Source organism: Chanodichthys erythropterus, chromosome 1, assembly GCF_024489055.1.
Source record: "Chanodichthys erythropterus isolate Z2021 chromosome 1, ASM2448905v1, whole genome shotgun sequence".
In the NCBI taxonomy this organism is placed as follows: domain Eukaryota; kingdom Metazoa; phylum Chordata; class Actinopteri; order Cypriniformes; family Xenocyprididae; genus Chanodichthys; species Chanodichthys erythropterus.
The window spans coordinates 16070799-16091583 of record NC_090221.1 but is presented as its reverse complement, the minus strand read 5'-3'; the positions used below and the strand labels follow the sequence as shown (position 1 = coordinate 16091583).

Genomic DNA, 20785 nt, shown 5'->3' with positions numbered 1-20785 from the left:
TTATTCTTTTGTGATGTACCAACATGTTTGATATTGCTGAAGTGTAGATATTGGGTTTTGACATCCTCTTCTGAATAGGGGAGATAGTTGAGTCTGCAAACCTAAACTGTTTATAAAAAGCAATTTGTATTATCAACAGTTGGACTGAGTGTTTAGTCAGGGATTTTCCAGATGTGCTGTGTAGAACCAGACAGCAGTGAGACATGTTTCTGGACTTCTCTTGGAAAAAAACAATACTACAGTGCTGACTACACATTAACTATTAAAACAATGTAAAGATGCTAATAAATAGAAAGGATTGCCACATATGTTAATACACTGTGTTAATTTGAACAAATTTTATAGTTTACAGAAATTATGCAAGTGGACAGTTGAAGGCCATTTTGTTTTGAAAATCCACGTTTCCTTGCATAAATGAAACTTTACTCAAGAAAAAGCATTTTAGCTTAAATGTATAGTTCCTCGTTTAATTATTTTTCTTCGTAAACGTAAGGTAATCTTTATATACAGCTATATTTTCAGTGTATAAGGTATCAGAAATGCTTTGACAGGCTATTTCTAGTTCGAGCGAAAACTGCTCTTTGATTCATCATTTATCAGTTCCACAGATCAATCGTTTAGCAACAGACCTATGAGATACAAAAGCTCTGCATGCGCTGAGAAAAACAACGTACTTTGCTCAAGCTTAACCACATCCTGGTCTCTCATTGGCTAAAGAAAATGTTCTTCAGTTTGCCACACCTCTCCTTCCCTTCCTCTCGTGGTGGAAGAAAAGCATGGACACAACTGGGAAAGTAAGTTGGTAGCGAAATTTGCCCTCACCCTTTGAACAACGTAAAGTATTAATAGTGTACATTTGTGCGCGTTTAATGTACATTATTTTGCAATATTTGTGAAAAACCTCGAGTGTCAGGACTCGGTGCAGTTCTATCAAAAACGCTTTCAAATATGTAGCAGCACTTGAGCATGACTGGAGTACTGATCTAACGTTAGGTTTACAAAGATCCATTGTGCTGCTTTGACCTGCTTTCCGTTGCCCTTGTTTTCTGTATTCATCTAGGTGACAACAATGCATGCATAAAAGATCAGAAACATGTTAGTCTAATCTCTATGTTGTTGCATTCAGCAGCCTTTCACCTTCACCACAAATTTCTTACAGCATGTAAATGGAGATTCACCATATGTTGTGCAGAATTTGCTATACATAAACTATTAAACATCACTTGGTTTTGTGGTTAACTGCATCTCGAACTGCACTGCATGAAGTCTTCCAAAGCAGTGACTTACATAACCTTCATTTTAGGTGAAAAATAGTTACCAAAGCATCTCTTCTAACAGTATTTATGAACTAACAGCTTCTTGATTCACCCTCAGGTAATCAAATGCAAGGCAGCAGTGGCCTGGGAGGCTGGTAAGCCTCTTTCCATTGAGGAGGTGGAGGTAGCTCCACCTAAAGCCCATGAAGTTCGAGTGAAGGTAAACCATTAATCTGAACATTGTACCTCTTGACAAAAGCAATAGGTTATATGATCTGCGTAGATTGTAAATGACACAGAGTACTTTGGTACCATTAAATCAAAATTGACAAATCTTTTAAATTTTTTTTTTAATGCAGTATTGCAGTGTTTATTATAAATGATTTATCCTCGAACAACATTATTTTTTAAAATCAATGTGCTCTTTTAATCTTTAATCAAACTTCCCCTCTCTCTTGCAACAACATCTGTTTTCTGATGACATGTTTACTGGTGTGAGGGCGGGACAACCTGTCACTCACATGAGATCATAGCAATAGCAAACCACAACCATCCAATCATTGTTTGTCAAAATAGGGAGGAAAAGACTATCGCAGCTTCCGTTTAATGCTGCCTTTAACATTTTAAACTGACATATTAGAAGATTATGAGATCCTTTCATAATTGATATAGACAAAATTTCACTTTTTAATTGCTCCGGCTCTGCTTAAGCTGTAACAAACCGGCTTGCAGCTGCACCCTGTCAAAGCAACATGTTTTGTGACAGATTTACACCGAGCAGGTGCACCACGGTTCAGTTTTGACCCTGCTGTCTTCAGTGTCTTGTCTTGTGTATTATTATGAAGGAGTGTTGTGTTTATCATTGTATTCTTTTTTTACAAATAATTAAGCAATCAAGTCATTTATAGAGAAAAATGTACTGTGGTTTGAATAATAATATATATTCAAAATATAATGGTTAGAAGTCTTGTGTTGTTGTGTTTTTCAGATTCATGCTACAGGTGTGTGTCACACTGATGCCTACACCCTGAGTGGAAGTGACCCTGAGGGCTTGTTTCCTGTCATCCTGGGCCATGAGGGGGCAGGCACTGTTGAGAGTGTTGGCGAAGGGGTCACCAAATTCAAACCAGGCATGTCAAAATGGACTATTTACCCTCACTTCAATGGCATTTAATGTGTAAAATGTGAGTAGTTTTGGGAGTTATGCAGAAATCCTGAGGCTCTTTCACTTTTTGTGAAGGTGATACTGTTATTCCGCTGTACGTACCCCAATGTGGAGAGTGCAAGTTTTGTAAAAATCCTAAAACCAACCTGTGTCAGAAAATCAGGTAATTATGAATATATTTTAACTAAACTTTTTATTCTTTATAAAAAATACACTATCATTCAAAAGTTCAGGGTTTTTTTTAAAGAAATTAATACATTTATTCAACAAGAATGTAAGTATTAGATCACCAAAAAATTTTCCACATCCGTAAGACCTTCGTTCATCTTCAGAACACAAATTAAGATCATTTTGATGCAATCTGAGAGGTTTCCCTCTATTGAGATCCAACACAACTACCACTCCAAGGTCCAGAAAGGTAGGAAAAAGACATAAGTTGTGTCCCAAATGACACACTATACACTATGCACTTATACACTATGTACTTGTGCACTATGCACTCATCCATGTAGTGCGTGAATTGTATGAGGTTATTTTTTTTCATTTAACAACGGAGTCCGATCCTCCCTTCCCCTCTGCTACGTAATTAAAGCTGCGACAGTTGAGTGCACAAAGTGTCCAACATTCCACACTTCGTTTTTTCCGTTAATTTAGTGCATCATCCAGGTATTTAAAGTGTACTTTTTCTTTTTGGAACTTTCAGTGTGAATGCACTACTCGCACTATTTATACTTAAAAACGTCATAGTGCACAAGTACGCGAATTGGGACGCACCAATAAAGTACTCCATGTAACTTCAGTGGCTTAAACTCAATTTTATGAAGCGATGCGAGTGCTTTGTTTACGCAAAAAAAAACATAATTTACCATGAGAGCATCATGAAACGTGTTTTGTGTTCACGCGAGAGCTGACATTGTTCTGTGAACATGCTTTGGATAATATTATTTTGTAAATAAAGTGGTAAATTATGTGGGTTTTTTTTAGTTTTTTTTTTCACAAACAAAGCACTCATGTTGCTCAAAAAAACTGAGTTTAAGCCACTGGAGTCACATGGAGTACTTTAATGATGTCTTTTTTCCTACCTTTCTGGACCTTGGAGTTGTAGTTGCATTGGATCTCTATGGAGAGAAAGAAACCTCTCAGATGTCATCAAAAAGATCTTAATTTGTGTTTTCCGAAGATGAACAAAGCTCTTATGGTTGTGGAATGACATGAGGGTGAATAAAAAATAAAATTTTCATTTTTGGATGAACTAACACTTTAAATTGATCAAAAGTGACATTAAAAATATATTATTTAAAAAAAAAAAAAAATCTGTTCTTTTGAAATTCTTTTTTTCATCAAAGAATCCTAAAAAAATGTATAATGGTTTCCACAAAAAAATTAAGCAGCACAACTGTTTTTAACATTGATAAAATGTTTCTTGAGCAGCCAATCAGCATATTAAAATGATTTCTGAAAGATCACGTGACACTGAAGATGGGAGTAATGATGCTGAAAATTCAGCTTTGCCATCACATTTTTTTTTTTTTTTTTAATCAAATAAATGCAGCCTCATTAATCATTAGAATTCGACCCCAGACTTTTGAACGGATCTTGATATTCATTCTAACTGTCATTTGGTTTACAGATGCTCAGTTGTGATGTAATTCTTTTAGGGTGACCCAAGGTCAGGGTCTGATGCCCGATAACACCTCCAGGTTCAGCTGTAAAGGAAAGCAGCTCTTCCACTTCATGGGTACCAGCACCTTCTCCGAATACACTGTGGTGGCTGAAATCTCTTTGGCCAAAGTGGATGAACATGCCCCCCTGGACAAAGTGTGTCTGCTGGGCTGTGGCATCTCTACTGGATATGGAGCTGCCATCAATACTGCTAAAGTCTGCTTTGTTTAATTAATGTGCATGAGTTTATAATTATTCGAATATTTCCTTCTGCCTCAGAATATCACATGGTCAATAGAATCCTATTCACCCTGGTAGGTTGAAGCCGGCTCTACTTGTGCTGTGTTCGGTTTGGGAGCAGTGGGGCTTGCAGTCATAATGGGCTGCAAGTCAGTCGGTGCCTCCAGGATCATTGGCATTGACATCAACCCAGACAAGTTTGAAATTGCCAAGAAGTTCGGAGCCACTGAGTTTGTGAACCCCAAGGACCACAGCAAGCCCATTCAGGAAGTGCTGGTGGAGCTGACAGATGGAGGAGTTGACTATTCCTTTGAATGCATCGGCAATGTTGGCATTATGGTAAACTGCAAAAACATCAGCTGTTTAGATAGGGATGAATGAAAGCTGACTAATACAGCCATCAAGATGTCTATGGCAGAACTGTAGATCTCAGCTTAGTTGAAGTCGTCATTGTTCCTCAAAATATTTGCTTCCATGGTAACTCATGATTAGAGACCGTACAATTACCGCTGTTTGCACTTATGAGAAGTGCTTAATTGCCCAGTTGTTGTATACAGCTTAGGATGACCATTATTATTGTCATTTTTCTTTTGAATTCAGAGAGCTGCTCTTGAGGCTTGTCACAAAGGCTGGGGGACCAGTGTCATCATTGGAGTGGCAGGGGCAGGCCAAGAAATCTCCACCCGCCCTTTCCAATTGGTCACGGGGCGTACATGGAAAGGCACAGCTTTTGGTGGTGGGTGTATTTGTTTATTTATTAATTTATAATTTTATTATTTTTATTATTTTTTATTTAAATAATTGGGATATTATTTGATATTACTTTGTATAATATTATTATATTTTAGTGTATTATATCTTTTATATATATATAATATATTAGTATGTTACCGTTTACATTTTCAAAGCCTGTAGCATATAAATATAACACATTGGGTATTTAACTACATAACAGGATTTTCTCTTTGTGTTTAAGGTTGGAAAAGTGTAGAGAGTGTTCCTAAGCTGGTGAATGACTACATGAGTAAGAAGCTGATGGTGGATGAGTTTGTTACTCACACATTGCCCTTTACCCAGATCAATGAGGCCTTTGACCTGATGCATGCTGGGAAGAGGTAAATGCCTTATAAAATGCCTGTTTTTATCTGATGCTGTTTGGTAATATCATATTAATGCAATATGGGAAACAAACTGAATGCTGAAATAATTCTGAAATCTTAATCTCTTGTGTGTCTTCCACAGTATCCGGACCGTCCTGCAGCTTTGAGCCTTGAGTTCAAACATGAGTCCTGCCATGAGACATAATAATCATTAACACCCTTGTCTCAGTAGTTACAGTGTTGACTGTTGTGTTAGAGGTTGTTCTGATTAATGGTTATTTGTGTGTAGAGTTCCAGTTGCACACAGAATAAATGTGATTACCAAACACAAAACGTTCTGTGCTTCCTTTATTTAATTTCTAGGTAAAATGTTGCAATATAATGGCTTTGCATCAAATCAAATTCTATTCTGTATAAATCTGTTCTTTGTTGTAAAAACCATATAAAATGAATAAATAAAATAATATAAATCAACTTATCAAAAAGACTTAAATTTGCCAAATATTGGTTAAATTATGGTCAAATAACTGACTATCTTAATAGTTATTGTTCTTGGTTTGAACAGGCATATAAAAAAAAACAAAAAAACAAGTTGAAATAGTCTTGATTCCTATTGTGACATCTGAGTGAAAAAAATAAAAAGAATTGTCCATTTTGATTTCAATGTGACTAAATACAAATTTCCCTAATAAATTTGACTACTTTTAGTTATATAAAAATACACAATACATTTTTACTTATCGAACTGAAATACTAAAAATTAAAATTAAAAATTACTTAAAATTTCCTGATAATTTACTCACCCCCATGTCATCCAAGATGTTCAAGTCTTTCTTTCTTCAGTTGAAAAGAAATTAATGTTTTTGATGAAAACATTCCAGGATTTTTCTCTATATAGTGGACTTCAATGGAGCCCAAACGGTTGAAGGTCAAAATTAGTTTCATTGCAGCTTTAAAACGTTCTACATGATGCCAGACGAGGAATAAGGGTCTTATCAAGAGAAACCATCGCTCATTTTATAAAAAAAAAAAAAAAAATTCTTTAAGTTTTAACAATAAATGCTCATCTGAACTAGGGCTGCTTTCCACTCCAGTTTTAGACACGCACTCGCGAACTTCCCTAAACACTTCCCCTCGGGGGAATCCCTGCCGCCATTTTGAAGTGCATTCCACTTCGTGAAGAGGGAAGTTTACATGGACAGACCCTTGCTCCCTCGATTTTAACCGAGGGAGCAAGTCTACTTCATGTCTACTTCATGTACACTTCAGGCAGCTCCATAACCCACAATGCAACACGATTATGACGTCACCGCATATCGCGTTTAATTTACCCCACCACTCTATGATAAATTAATTCTTTTTTTAATCATTTAAAACACACATGCTGTATTAAACAAATTTGTAAGGGGGAAAAATAAATAAATCCGCTCCATTGCGGATTCCAAGTGATCAAGGGCTTAGGACGTTCCAGTTCAGCCCATTGCAAGTTTCCGCCAGAAGTGGGCACTCGTGCAACGTAAGCACTGACGTACATCCGAGTCAACGAGACAGAGGGAAGTTAGCGAGGGAAGGGCATTTAAAAACCGAACTGGAACGCAGCCCAACTCTATTCGTCTTCTTCTCTATTAGAATTCCAGCAGTGTAGACACTGCTAAGTGTATTACTGCCCTCCACAGGTCAAAGTTTGAAGTAATTGTTATATACGTGCACTAGCATATTGTATATGACAATTTAGTTCAAAATTTGACCTGAGGAGGGCAGTAATACACTTAGCAGTGTCTACACTGCTGGAATTCAAATAGAGAAGAAGAAGAGCTAGTTCAAGATGAGCATTTATGGTTAAAACGTATAACATTTTTATTTTATTATTTATTATTATTATTATTTTTTAGAAAATTAAGGTTTATCTAGAGAAACCATTATTTATTTTCGACTGAAGAAAGAAAGACATGAACATCTTGGATGACATGGGGGTGAGTATATTTTCAGGAAATTAATTTGAAAGTGAACTAATCCTTTAAGGAATCAAACAGCCATACCTTTACGGTGGGAGGCCCCTTCTGTTTGTGTCCACTAGGAGTCGCTGTCCATACGCGTGCTCCTCATTCACTCGCATGTGTTCGGTTGAGTTTAGCCAATCAAATGGTGTTTTCACACACGGAAAGACCTTTCACATTTGTAGAAGATGGCGACTGCTGAACCGGTGAGTCAATACAAGTCCTCCGACAAACATCATTGTGATGACTTCAGTAGTAGTTATCAATGTTAAATACGTGTTTTCGTTTGGTCAGTGCTTGTGTAGAAGGATAACTATGTTGCTATGAAGTGATAGATTATCTCTGAAAACACACACTCAACTGAGCTGATGTGTCTGTCGCACATATGCGTTTGAAGGATATTGTGCAAAAGTGTTAAATATTTCATGTTTTTGTCTGGAAAGGAGGGCTGTAAGCATATATGATGTTTTCTCTGGGTAAAAACCATCTCTGTTTCTGTAGTCTAGTGGTTTGCTGATATGTCACTAAAAATATAGTGTGGTTGTTTGTTTTTAGTCTCTATGGACAGAGCTTCATGTAGCTCAAAATCAGTGATCTGATCGTTTAATAAAACATAAGTAAGTAGAATTATTAAATGCTTATGTTATTGGACGTTTGTAATATTTAGAATGTTGTTTTGATGTTGTGATAGGACTTTTAGTCAATGCCAAATTTTAGTTACTTGTTTAGTTACAAGATTATCGGTCTGTCTGTATTTTTCTACATAAACATACATATCTGTCATAGTAAAAATGAAAAGATACTTGAGGCACCATATCCATAGACAGCTTTTTGGAGAACTTGTATGTAAATTTTCAAAAAAGGGTAGTTTTCTGAAGAAGTTCCTGCAAGAATTTCCATTATTCCTCCAGTAACACTGTCATGAAGGAAAAACTTTGAGACGCTTGAATTGTATATTTAAGTTCCTTGAGTATGCAGCAGGATATTGAAAGGGTGCCTAGAGGTTCTTAAGGGGGATCTGCCAGATCCACAGCCTGAAGAACCAAAACTGTGCCTTCAGTCTATTTATTTTTATAGTGTCAAATAATTACCTTAACCCATTTTAGAGTTTTGTATAATATTTCATATTTTGACTGCTCAACAAAATTGGCATTTTGTTCGAAATGTCACATTTGGCTTGCAAATCTTTTAGAAGAAAATAGTGGAAATGTAATGTAAATGAAATGTAGTTTAAATGTTCTCTATAGGAAAATTCAACAAATCCACCGAATTCAGAAGAAGAAAAAAACGACGAAAATACGCAAGAGATTGTGATTCTTGAAGATTACATTAAACATCCTCTGCAAAACAGGTGAAGCCGCCTAGGCCACACACATTTCATGGTTTTTGTGCATTGTAAAGCAAAACAATGGCAAAAAAAAAAAAAAAAATCTAGAAGAGTGATCTGTTTTTTTTTTTGTTTTTTTTGTTTTTTTTTGTTTTTTTGGGCGGGGGACAGATGGGCTCTTTGGTTCTTTAAAAATGACAAAAGCAAAACATGGCAAGCTAATCTCCGTCTCATCTCAAAGTTTGACACAGTGGAAGACTTCTGGGCGTGAGTATTAACAGGGAATCGAAACAACACGGACAGCATGAATGATTCACAAAAAACCTTTGATTGAATAAACCAGTATTGTTATAAGCAGCACTAACACAGGTTTTGATGTTCTGTTCCCAGGTTATACAATCACATTCAGTTATCAAGTAACTTAATGTCAGGATGTGACTACTCCCTCTTCAAGGTAAGACACAGCATAGCATTCTAATGATATGCTTGAATCTATCTAAATTGATCCGTTTGCACTTTACGGAGCAGGATGGCATTGAACCTATGTGGGAAGATGAGAGAAATAAGCGGGGCGGCCGCTGGCTGATCACCCTGTCCAAACAGCAGCGCAGAGCCGACCTGGACCGCTTCTGGTTGGAGACGGTAAGTCGACACTCTCTAATCGGTTTAACTGCATTAGCTGCAAAATTCATTGTGTGCTTATAGATCCTGAAGGCTTAGATGCTCTCTCAATTTTTTTTTCTTTCAGCTTTTGTGCCTTGTGGGAGAAGCATTTGATGACCACAGCGATGACGTATGTGGTGCTGTTGTCAACGTCCGAACAAAGGGAGACAAAATAGCGATATGGACGACAGACTATGAGAACAAAGATGCTGTTGTACACATAGGGTAAAATTAGAAATGATACCAACATGACCATCTAGTTTAAAGTTGGCAAGAATTGAAAATTCACCATATCTATTTTTAAATGTATGTTATCTTATTTTTCACTGATTCATTCATCCATATGTATCATTTTAACTTGGTAAATTTTAATCAAACTGTCCCATAACTTGATCTTCCAGTGAAATGGCAGAATTCTGTCTGGAGATGTATGCAGGACTTCTCCAATCATTTAGTCCACTTAAGCCCCACCTCTGCAAACTCACATTCATCTGCCTCCATTCTTAAAGTCAGCATGAAATGGAAGTTGTGATAGTCTTTTCTTCCATATTGTGATGTATATCCGAGTGAAATGGCATCTCAAACGAGGAAAAAAATGTAGGACGGGAATTGATTTTGCCCATCGGGAATTGATTGGATCATTGTGGTTTGCTATTGCAAAAACATTGCGATATTCCATAAAAAAAATAATAAAAAAATTGTCCGTTTTGATTATATGGTGACTTTAAGTGGCACGCCAACATCTCAAAATCCAAGCAATAACTGATGCATTGAACCAAGTCCTTTTTCCACTTTTTCAATAATTTGCTGCATTCGGATGTACGTCACCACTGGAAGAAAAGATCTGCTGCTACTTCTGTTTTATTGTGACTTCAATCTTCACAATCTTTTCATTTGTGGTTATTATAGGAACACAGATTATGTCTTGCCTTTTATCTGTAAATTTCTACATTTTTTTTCTGTTTATTCACAGGCGTGTGTACAAGGAAAGATTGGGTGTGCCACCAAAGGTCATCATTGGATACCAGTCACATGCTGACACGGCCACCAAAAGTGGTTCCACCACCAAGAATAAGTTTGTTGTTTAAGGAGCCTTTTAAACAGTGAGTATTTTTTGATAGTTCCTTGTAAATTTTCATATTACATTGACAATATATAACCTCTTTTAGATTGTTCATGCTATAACTTCATTTCAGATGCTGCAACAACAGTCTGAATCGTTATCAAATTAAAATCTTTGTCAAAAGAGACAGAAGAATGAAAACAAAAATGTCCTGGGATCTGACCTTTTCACAGGATGCTGTGGGGGAAACACTAGGAAATTAAAGGCCTTCAGATTTGGGTTTAATCAGAAGAGTGTTGTATTTACAAAACTGTACAGTGTATAAAAACAGAGCCACGTTCTTTTTTTTAAATGTTAAAATACTATTAATAGATCTTTTGCTGGTGGGGATGGGAAGTGTATTCAATTCAATTTATGAGTGTTTTCTTTCATATTCTGTTTGCCTTTTTATGTTGAGTTGCAGTTACTAAATCGTAAGTGTAATTTATTATTTTTTTTTACTAAATCCATTTGTTTCTGCTTTGGATTTACTGTTGGAGTGATGTGGACTGATCATGATATTTCTAATCACACTATTAAAACAGTTCATGTATTGCAGCTTGAGAATGTCAAAGGTTGATTCTGTTTAAAGACTGTTGTATAATTTAGTATTTTTGCAGTCTTGTTCTACATTCCTCATGTAAAGTGTTCAAGGGAGTATTGAGAAAACTGATCTCCAGTTCTCACATTTTCCTAAGGGGTTTCATTGAGTAGCCTGTCAAAAACAAAACATAGAAACCCCTTTCTCAAAAATGGGTGCTTATGAAAATGTATCAAAAATGACTGTAAATAAATTGTACAGTGCATTGTCTATATCCAGTAAAGAGCCACTGAAATGCATATGTTGATGATAAATAAATAATCCTCTCTGAGATTCTTGAGATGTGGGAATCATTTTCTCTTTCCAGTAGATTAGAATTTTGTAACAATTTTAGCTAAATTTATCATCTTCCCTTTGCTCAAATTATTATTTTTTTTCTGTCTGTACGATCAAGCAGTCTGAATAACATAATCTATGATGAAAGAGCCTAATCATTTAAGTTTGCTTAAGTATTAACTTTTCATAGTATCTTAATGTCAACTGTATAACTTGAAAATAATTATTGAATTATTTATAATTGGAAATTGATGAAAAAAGTTAAGCAAAACTGCTTTAATGTTGTGTTTGTTAAAGAATACCAGAGTATTCACACATGTGCTGTACATAAGCGCCAGGTTGTACAACCCCATTTCCAGATGGGGGACATTTTGTAGCATTGCAAAACTTTTCTTTGTACTTTTGTCTGTGAAATAAAGAGAATCAACAGATTCTTGATTTCATTTTACAACATGTTGCAACGTTTCTGGAAATGGGGTTGTATATCAGATTTAAATAGTTTAGAAAGAAATATGAATGATTTCTTTCTATTTATTCATGACCAGAGAAATACTTAGGGCATTTAAAAAAAACAAAAAGTGCCACTAAATGTTTGACATCCTTAATCTTTCAATTGCTCTTGAGTCCAATTTCTGATACCAGCCTGACCTGGATGGCCTACAGACTGGGTTGGATGTTCCTCCACAGGCTCAAGATGATGATCCAAAATACTTTCAGATAACACCGAAGGGGTCCTGCTCCGGGCATGTCTGGGTCCATCCTCCTGGAAATGTGATAGGCCTTTGGTATGATAACTAGGGCTGGGGCTGGCAGAGGACAGGGTTCTCTGGCTCCCATTTAGGTAACTACCATAATTCACAGAGTCCCTTGAATCCTGTCGTGAGTAGAAGGAGTTAATGTGCGAGCCCTGGTAGTTGTACGCTCTCCAACCTGGCCGTCTCCTGCGGTGACATCTGCATTTCAGGATGCGAATGAAAGCTAGCTTGAACTCCCGGCTGTAGCAGGGATAGATGATTGGATTCAGGCAGCTGTTGAAGTAACCAAGCCAGAAGATGATTTTGAAGATTGTGTCAGGGGGCCGCAGGCTGACGTTGAATGCGACTGAAAAGAGAAAGCACACCAGGTTGAGAGATATTATTGTCATTAAAATTAGCCATGTGGCATTAGTGTGTCATTAGTCTAAGTTATTAGTTATTCAGATTACAAACTAGATTCACACTGTACTTTTCATCATGTTAAGAATTTGAAAATGACCTAATATTCAGAGAAAGCCTAAGCCATGAAGTGAATAATTCCTAAAAACTTAGCCATTTTCTGTCATGCTGTGTGAGTGGGATTCGCTTTTTCTCACTACATGACTGGTGTGCCACCTGCTGACACAATTCGTGACTGTTCGTGATTGTTCCCCCTGCCGGTACAACTGTTATTTGTTTTAAAGATCTGTTATTTGATTTAGCATCCAGCAGGTGGCAGCAACGCTTTCTTATCCATTTTTCCGCTTCTTGCAAGTTGGTATGTTACTTAAAATGTGTCATTGACAATAAACTAAATGGCAAATGTGCATAACATTTACAAATAAGAAACTTGGAAGAAAGAGCATGTTATGTATTAGACACCAGTTAAAGGTATCAATCAAGAGTTGTTTGGATGATCAAGCTTATGTTTTTAGGACGCATGCATAGAACTAAGTCAATAAAGATAACATGCTACTGTAGATGTACACATTGTATTTTACAATTCATCAAACAGTAAGAGCACCAATTTAATAATAATAATAATAATAATAATAATAAAAACAAATAGTGATTTAGGTAACATTTCGACATTTCTAAATGTTTTACAATTAGTCTCCTTGGAATTACAAGGTCCTATCTGAATTTTTTGTCAAAATTGAGTTATTCACAGGCCTACTTTTATTTAGAAAGTTATCTACAAAGTTGAATGGAATGTAAAAACATTAAAGCTCAATATCTCAAAACTGCTCAGAATGCAGATAGAACCTTATAAGGGGATGAATTAGGGATTTAGGGATATTCTATTCCAAATCTGAGAAAGAAAAAAAAAAAAAAAAACAACTACGAAATGCAGTCACTTGCAAAATGTCTATTATTATATCTAAAATGATTATCAAATCAAATTATTTCTAACCTCAAAACAAACTTAATGGTGCAAACAAATGCAATTTGCCCAGAAATGCAAAATTAATCTTTAAATATTATGAATTCATTATAACTCCATAACCAAAGTCAACCTTAGCCTTTTTAGGGCCCAAGCACTGATGGAATTTCTCCATTTATCCTGGTCTTGTTGTTTTTTTGTTTTTGTTTTTTTGCACTAACCTGCTGAGTTTAGTATCCAAATTATTATCAGAGAGAAAAAAAAAAAAAAAAAAACATCTTAGCACCATCATCTCGTAACAGGCCAAATTCTAGCCTTTTCCCTTGTTGAAATATTAATTTGTGAAAGATATATCTGATTCTGCACTCTAAAAAAAATAAATAAATAAATAAAGTAAAAATAGAGCACAATGTACTGTATTAATTTGACAGAATTTTCCATATTTTATTTATTTATTTATTTTTTACACGTGTTTACCTGTATTTTGAATTGTGTTTTATGGTTAATGGAAAAATGTCCGTAAAATTACTGGATAATAAGCTGTCAGTACTTTTTCTGTTATCTTACTGATTTATTTTTTACAGTGGAAGCAGTTGTGAATTAATAACCTGAATATGAAATGCTTCTGTTTATCACAAAGCCAATATTTAGCCATATTAGTTTTTTCTTTAAATTTCAGTGGCAGAGCTGTGAATCTGTGCCATTAATGGCTTTAGACTGTGTAAACCGGAGGCACCTCAATGCTGCAATGCACCTCAGTGCATTGACCCAATGCATTCAAAGTACCATGGGAACCATGAGAGTTGGCTGAAAAACACAAAGTCATGAATGAAGGCCAAGTAAGTAGATGTGACAAATGGCTTCATCCTTCTAAAAGAAGTCATGAATGGACTTTAAATAGACCTTAATTAAGCATTAGCAACACCATTAGCTCACTTAAATACTAAATAGTCTCATTATTCCGATTACCACTCTTATCAAAGAACGCTCCTAGAATTGAACTGTTCAAGAACAGTAGGATTCAGAGGAAGCAAACAAGTTTGAGATATACTGTCCACATCCTTGCATCCTGTTTTTCCAACTTTTGTGCAGTCAAGTGTCTCACTGGGTTTTCTTCTATTGTCTGGTATGACAGGTTTAGGAACTTATCAAAGATTTATGTAACAAGACTCCTAATCCCTGTTAGCATGTGTATCACATGTGTTCATTTCCTCAGCAATGAATGAGCCAACATTATGAGCAGATCTTCTTAAGCTGAATAGCTATATAGTTACATCATCCCACTCGCACTGCTACTAACTAAATAAATAAAGATTTGAATTGAAATTAATTTTAAAGATTCAACGTTTCCATTTAAACACAAACTGACCTTGTCTAAATAATCTTTTTTAACTTGAAACATCATATCATGATGAATTCATGTTAATATGACCTCTGCATTGACAATAATTCACTTAAGGACCCAATAAACACGCTACTGTTGTTAAATTCAAAGAAAACCACAGCTGCTTAATTAAGAACCAGGCCAGCTGAACTTCCAAGCACTCTGCCCTGCTGAGATAACCCTGTCTGGGACAGGAATGACTACTATGCTAATTCATTAATAATAACCTGCCTTTGAGTCTGAATGGCTGCGGTCCAGGGCCTCGTTCTCATACTCCCTACTGTGACAGCCAAACGACGGATGCAGCAGACCCCACACTGTGGGCCCCATGAGAGAGACGAGGAAATAAAGTGCAAAAAGATTTATTCTGTCTTAACCCGTACTCTCCGGTCTTCCCACTGACCACAAATGTTCAGCAGCAGAAGGCTTCTGGGATAAATCATTTGTATTTCCTGTGAGTGTAAAGGTGGCTCTATTTATTTGAATAACTGAAGTGAGTAACGAAACACTTTCACTGTAATTTAATTTCCGCAGTAAATCATTTATTTTGTTAAATTATTATTATTAATTTACTTTTTATGCATTTTTTTTTGTATATATATATATATATTATATTATATATATATATATATATATATATATATATATATATATATATATATATATATATATATATATATATATATATATATATATATATATATATATATATACAAAAATAAAAATGCATAAAAAGTAAATTAATAACAATTACAACTTTTCCACCCTAATATAAAGTTAATATGTGTGTGTATATATATATATATATATATATATATATATATATATATATATATTAGGGTGGAAAAGTTGTAATTGTTATTAATTTACTTTTTATGCATTTTTATTTTTGTATATATATATATATATATAATATATATATATATATATTAACTTTATATTAGGGTAGAAAAGTTGTAATTGTTCTGTATTTTGTGCAAAATGTAATAAAATTAGAATTGGAAAGTTTCTTTAAATGTAGGAGTGTGAGATTGTAGCTCTTAATGTCTGATGAAGGCCTTGAACGGCCGAAACATCTTGTTTTTTAACCAGTAAAGTTGCACATTTTTCCAATTCACATTTAAAAAGGTTTTGGCCACTTTTCTACTTATTAATCATACCAAGTGATGTCTTTTGAAAATGTAAAAATGCAGAAAGTTTTCTGTGATTGGTAAGTTTAGGGGATAGGTTATAGGCCTGACTGTAGCAAGTAGTGACAGTTTAATTGGGGCAAGTTGCTACATGTTATATTTTATGCAAATAATTAATTAAAAATGTGTTGGCCAAAAAATGCTTAGATATGTTTTGTATGTTACCTTTTACATGGAAAGAAAGAAAGAAAGAAAGAAAGAAAGAAAGAAAGAAAGAAAGAAAGAAAGAAAGAAAGAAAGAAAGAAAGAAAGAAAGAAAGAAAGAAAGAAAGAAAGAAAGAAAGAAAAATGAATTTAAACCAGCTTAAATTGTTTTGCTGGTCTGTCAACTGCCAGCTGTTTTTTAAATGATCAGGCTAGGAGACCAGTTTAAAAGACCACTGTGGCTCAATTAATGGATTTAATTTAGCTTAAAAGCCCCATTGTTTACTATTTATTTGCAGCTTCTCTGTGACAACTTAGTGTGGCAACATGAATGTGTGAGGGGGCCAAATTGTGCAACTGTTTATAATAAAGACCTACCAATTGGTAAAGTGAAGAAGAATGGCAACCAGCACAGCGTAAACATGCCAACCACAACCCCCAAGGTCTTAGCTGCTTTCTTTTCCCTGGAAAACTTCAGGAGTTTGACCGTGAGGGAATTCCTCGCCTGATGAGCGCGACTTCTGGCTGCAGCGCCGGTGTCCTCGTGCACCTGTGAACCCCTGTGAATCCTCAGCGTTATTTCACCCGAATTCATCGTTTCCGTCTTCACACCAGCTTCTAGATTCTTCGTTGTCCGTTTAGCCACTACATAAACACGACAGTACATGACTAGAATAACAATTAACGGAATATAAAAGGAGCCGAGCGATGAGAAGAGCGCGTAAAAGGGTTCCTCTGTGATTGCGCACACCGTGTCGTCCGGTGACGGAGGCTCCTTCCATCCCAGCAGAGGTCCGATGGAGATGACCAAAGACAGGACCCAAACTCCGAGCATGGCCAGCAAAGCTCTGCGTCCCGTCACTATATTGGGGTATTGCAACGGATGGCTCACTCCGATATAACGGTCAATGGAGATTACGCACAGACTCATGATGGATGCTGTGCAACATAACACATCCACAGCTGCCCAAACATCACAGAAAATCCTCCCGAACACCCAGTAACCCAATATTTCCAAGGTGGCTGATACGGGTAACACGGTTGTGCCCAGGAGTAGGTCAGCAATAGCGAGATTTACGATGAAATAATTAGTTGGAGTTCGCAGGTGCTTATTGCACACCACTGACAGTATCACCAGGATGTTTCCAGCCACCGCGAACACGATGAAAGTCCCCAAAGCCAAGCCGAGGGGGACGGCACGGGACAGGTGGAGAGGCTCGAGTCCTGTGCCATTTAAATCGGAAGAGTTTGAAAACACCGGCAACTTTTCATTCGAGTCCAAAGAACCGATTCCCAAGGACTGTGTGACTTCATCTTCATTTTGTTGGTTCATTTTGGCGAAAAATGTTCTCCATTGCTGACACGTTGGTTGGCCGCTTGAGTCAGGTTCCTTACATCACTAGAACATTGCGTGAGTAACTAATGAGCAATGTTTTCATTCTGATGCGCTCATGTAATGTGAAAATAAGAATCTCTGTCTCAGTGGTAAGACGTTAACACCGCCCATCTCTGCTTCAGTCCAAACTCTAAGAGAATGTTGATTTTTTTTTTTTTCTTTTCTTTTTTTTTTTCGTTTCAACAGAGGAAGAGTGCTGAGAAAGCGAATGCACTATCCATAGGGGAAACTGGAGAGTTTCCACTACATTACATAAGCTAAAGCTACATTATTAAAGCTACAAATAAATAAATAAATAAATAAATAAAATAATAATACAAATTATTTGAAGAAAGTTTTTACACACAATTTAATTTAGCTCATTCAAAATAAATACGTTTAGGTCAAATTAATTTTCTAGTATGTGTAACTTAAATGTATTACATTTGTTAAACTAAATTTTCTTATGATGGCCAAACTAGATTTTTTAAAATGAACTTACTGAGGTTTAAAGCAATTTAATTCATCATAATGTATATAGGGGTGAATTCAGGGTGATTGGGAAACTTTTTGCCATTGAGATGACTTGGAAAAGTGTCCCAATCAACCTGAATTAAATAACATAAAATTTACACAAAAAAATAACACTTAACCCTATGCCGCATGGCGTTGCCATATGGCAACATACTCTTTGTGTTCATTTTCTTGCCACTGTCTCTTGAAGAGAGAATTCTCGTTGTTTTTTTTGTTTTTTTTTTGGTAAAAGAAGACCTTAGGGTCCCACTTTATATTAAGTGGCCTTAACTACTATGTACTTACATCAAAAACTAAGTATAATGTATACTTATTGGGTTCATATTGAATTGCAAAACACTTTTGCTGCTATTGAGGTGGGATACAGGTAAGGTTAGGGAAAGCTTTGGTGATATGGGTATGTTTAAAGTAAGTTGTAATGGATGGGTCAACAGTGTAATTATAAATTACAGAAATTAATTACAGATATAATTACATGCAGGTATTTTTAAAATATAAGTACAATGTAAAAACAGGTATGTACACAATAAGTGCATTGTATTAAATTATTCATTTAAATGTAAGTACATAGTAGTTAAAGCCACTTAATATAAAGTGGGATGACCTTAGTTTAGCCAGTGATGTGCTTTGGTTAAGTCAGATAACATGCATTTTTTTTTCTGTGGCCTGATTTCTGACAGACTGCCGTCTCTTGTCGGTTGTTGCTGAACGCAATCTAAAACGTCAGTAGCAAACAAGGACCCACCCATGTCACATTCCTAACCTCGTCTCAGGTAAGTTATGATGACATATTCACCACTCAAAAAAGTTTTTATAAAATTCGTTTTTGGTAAATCAGTAAAATGTCTGTGTTGCCATATGGCAACACTGCAATAATAGAATGACATTATAATAGGTTAGCTAGCTAGCAAAGGTCAGCTGCAGTCAGTTAAGCTGTAACAATAGCAACATTAATGTTAGTGATATAATGTTGATTAGTCGTATGTTAAGGACTGCCATGGCATTTGTATTATGCATTAAATCACATCGGAGACCTGCCTGCCCACTGCCACCACAGCCAGTACTACTGGCCCAGACCAACCACTGGTCTACCATGGTGTCTCAAAAAGGGAGGTGCAAGTGGCTGTAAGTATATTGTGTGAAGTACACCAAATGTGACCTCACCTCTGAAAAAAAAAATGCTTTTTGAAGTTTCGTACAGAAAAAAGGTGAAGTTTCAAGGATTATGAGGGACTCATGTTCATAACCTTTCTCTCATAAGATTGCGTAATGTTGAATTTTCATGAACTGCAATGTTTTTGGTTTTATGTCAATGTTTTATGATACATGATGAATAGTATTATGTTTGTTTTTAACTGTCCAAATTTGCAATTTAAATAATATTCATGAAAAACGTAATGAAATTCAAAGAATCTAAAGCATTATTCAGCTAAAGAGAATGGAATAAATAAAAGCACAAGATGTTGGGAAATATGTGTAAGGTTTTGTTTATATTTACTGCTAAAGCTTTTGATTAGCACCAATTGATTCAATACAAACAACATTTCTGAGGAAAAATATTAACTATATACACTTACACTTATTCTAAATTATTTCCACTATTGTATGTTGCAACATAAGTACCTTAAAATAATATTTTTTTCCAATTTTTTTTTCCAATTTTTTTTTTTTTACAGCACTGTAAGTTAAGCCATTATAAGAAAAGAAATAGAGTCAAATATATATATATATATATATATATATATATATATATATATATATATATATATATATATATATATATATATATATATATATATATTCTATAGGTCTATAGGTCTATCTTTTTCTATAGGTCTTCAGAATATTGACTGTTGCTTTTGGACTCCATTTCCCATAAACCCTCATACCTGGGACTGATTGAGCACACACCTGCAGCTCATCACACACACACACACACACACACACACACACACACACACACACACACACACACACACACACACACACACACACACACACACACACACACACACACACACACACACACACAAGCTATTTAAACAAGACACACACGCACCACCATCGTGAAGTCTTGATTTGCTACGGTGGTCATTTCTGAGTGTTTCTTTGTGGATTGTTATACTGTGTCAGGACTGTTTTCCTGTTGCCTGATTCTCTGCTTCCTGCCCCGAATATTGCCTGTTCTTTGGATTGTGATTGTACTCTGCCTGCTCTGACCCTTTGCCTGTTTCCTGGACTGTATATGTTTGCCGCCTACCTCGAGCTAAGCCTGCCCCTGTTTACGATTCAGTTTTGTCTCCACCATTGCCATTTGCTGTGTTACGACCCTATACTGTTTGACTCTGGTTATAATAAAGCTGCAGATGGATCCTCACTCCGCTGACTCTGCATTACAAGTACGTTTGAATTACATTCTACACACACTCATACTATATAGAACATATTTTTTAGCAGTTGTATTCAAAATAAGTATCTACTCGAGAGTATGCGATTTCGGACGCAGCCTTACTCTCCTTATGCAGTTCCTGGCAAAGCATGCTGGGAACTACAGATCCACTGCTCCTTTAGTTACATCAACAAATTGATTAATTTAGTTTTAACAGATTAATTATGTACCTTCAGTTTTAAATATTAGGTGGACTAAACAC

At 35.7% G+C, this 20785-nt stretch overlaps 3 protein-coding genes across 4 annotated transcripts; 2 read left to right on the top strand and 1 right to left on the bottom strand.

Moving 5' to 3' along the window:
- The first annotated feature begins 723 nt into the window (after window positions 1–723).
- Window positions 724–5746, top strand: adh5 (alcohol dehydrogenase 5). The gene is made up of 9 exons (XM_067381094.1): window positions 724–794; window positions 1375–1476; window positions 2245–2386; window positions 2497–2584; window positions 4080–4299; window positions 4402–4662; window positions 4924–5059; window positions 5300–5438; window positions 5566–5746. Exons 1-9 carry the CDS (start codon window positions 777–779, stop codon window positions 5588–5590), a joined length of 1131 nt encoding a protein of 376 aa, XP_067237195.1. The 5' UTR covers window positions 724–776; the 3' UTR covers window positions 5591–5746.
- Window positions 5747–7573: 1827 nt separating this feature from the next.
- Window positions 7574–11717, top strand: eif4ea (eukaryotic translation initiation factor 4ea). 2 transcript variants are annotated; one of them, XM_067388592.1, is made up of 8 exons: window positions 7574–7626; window positions 8668–8771; window positions 8919–9014; window positions 9138–9201; window positions 9276–9389; window positions 9496–9635; window positions 10384–10513; window positions 10607–11717. In XM_067388592.1, exons 1-7 carry the CDS (start codon window positions 7609–7611, stop codon window positions 10496–10498), a joined length of 651 nt encoding a protein of 216 aa, XP_067244693.1. In that variant the 5' UTR covers window positions 7574–7608; the 3' UTR covers window positions 10499–10513; window positions 10607–11717. The 2 variants fall into 2 exon arrangements, with proteins under 2 accessions (XP_067244693.1, XP_067244702.1); XM_067388601.1 differs by lacking the exon at window positions 7574–7626 and adding an exon at window positions 7633–8037 and having other exon boundaries at window positions 8668–9014; window positions 10607–11716.
- Window positions 11716–17558, bottom strand: adra1bb (adrenoceptor alpha 1Bb). The gene is made up of 2 exons (XM_067388579.1): window positions 16604–17558; window positions 11716–12490 (listed from the first exon to the last, which is right to left on the bottom strand). Exons 1-2 carry the CDS (start codon window positions 17556–17558, stop codon window positions 11991–11993), a joined length of 1455 nt encoding a protein of 484 aa, XP_067244680.1. The 3' UTR covers window positions 11716–11990.
- Between the last annotated feature and the right edge of the window lie 3227 nt (window positions 17559–20785).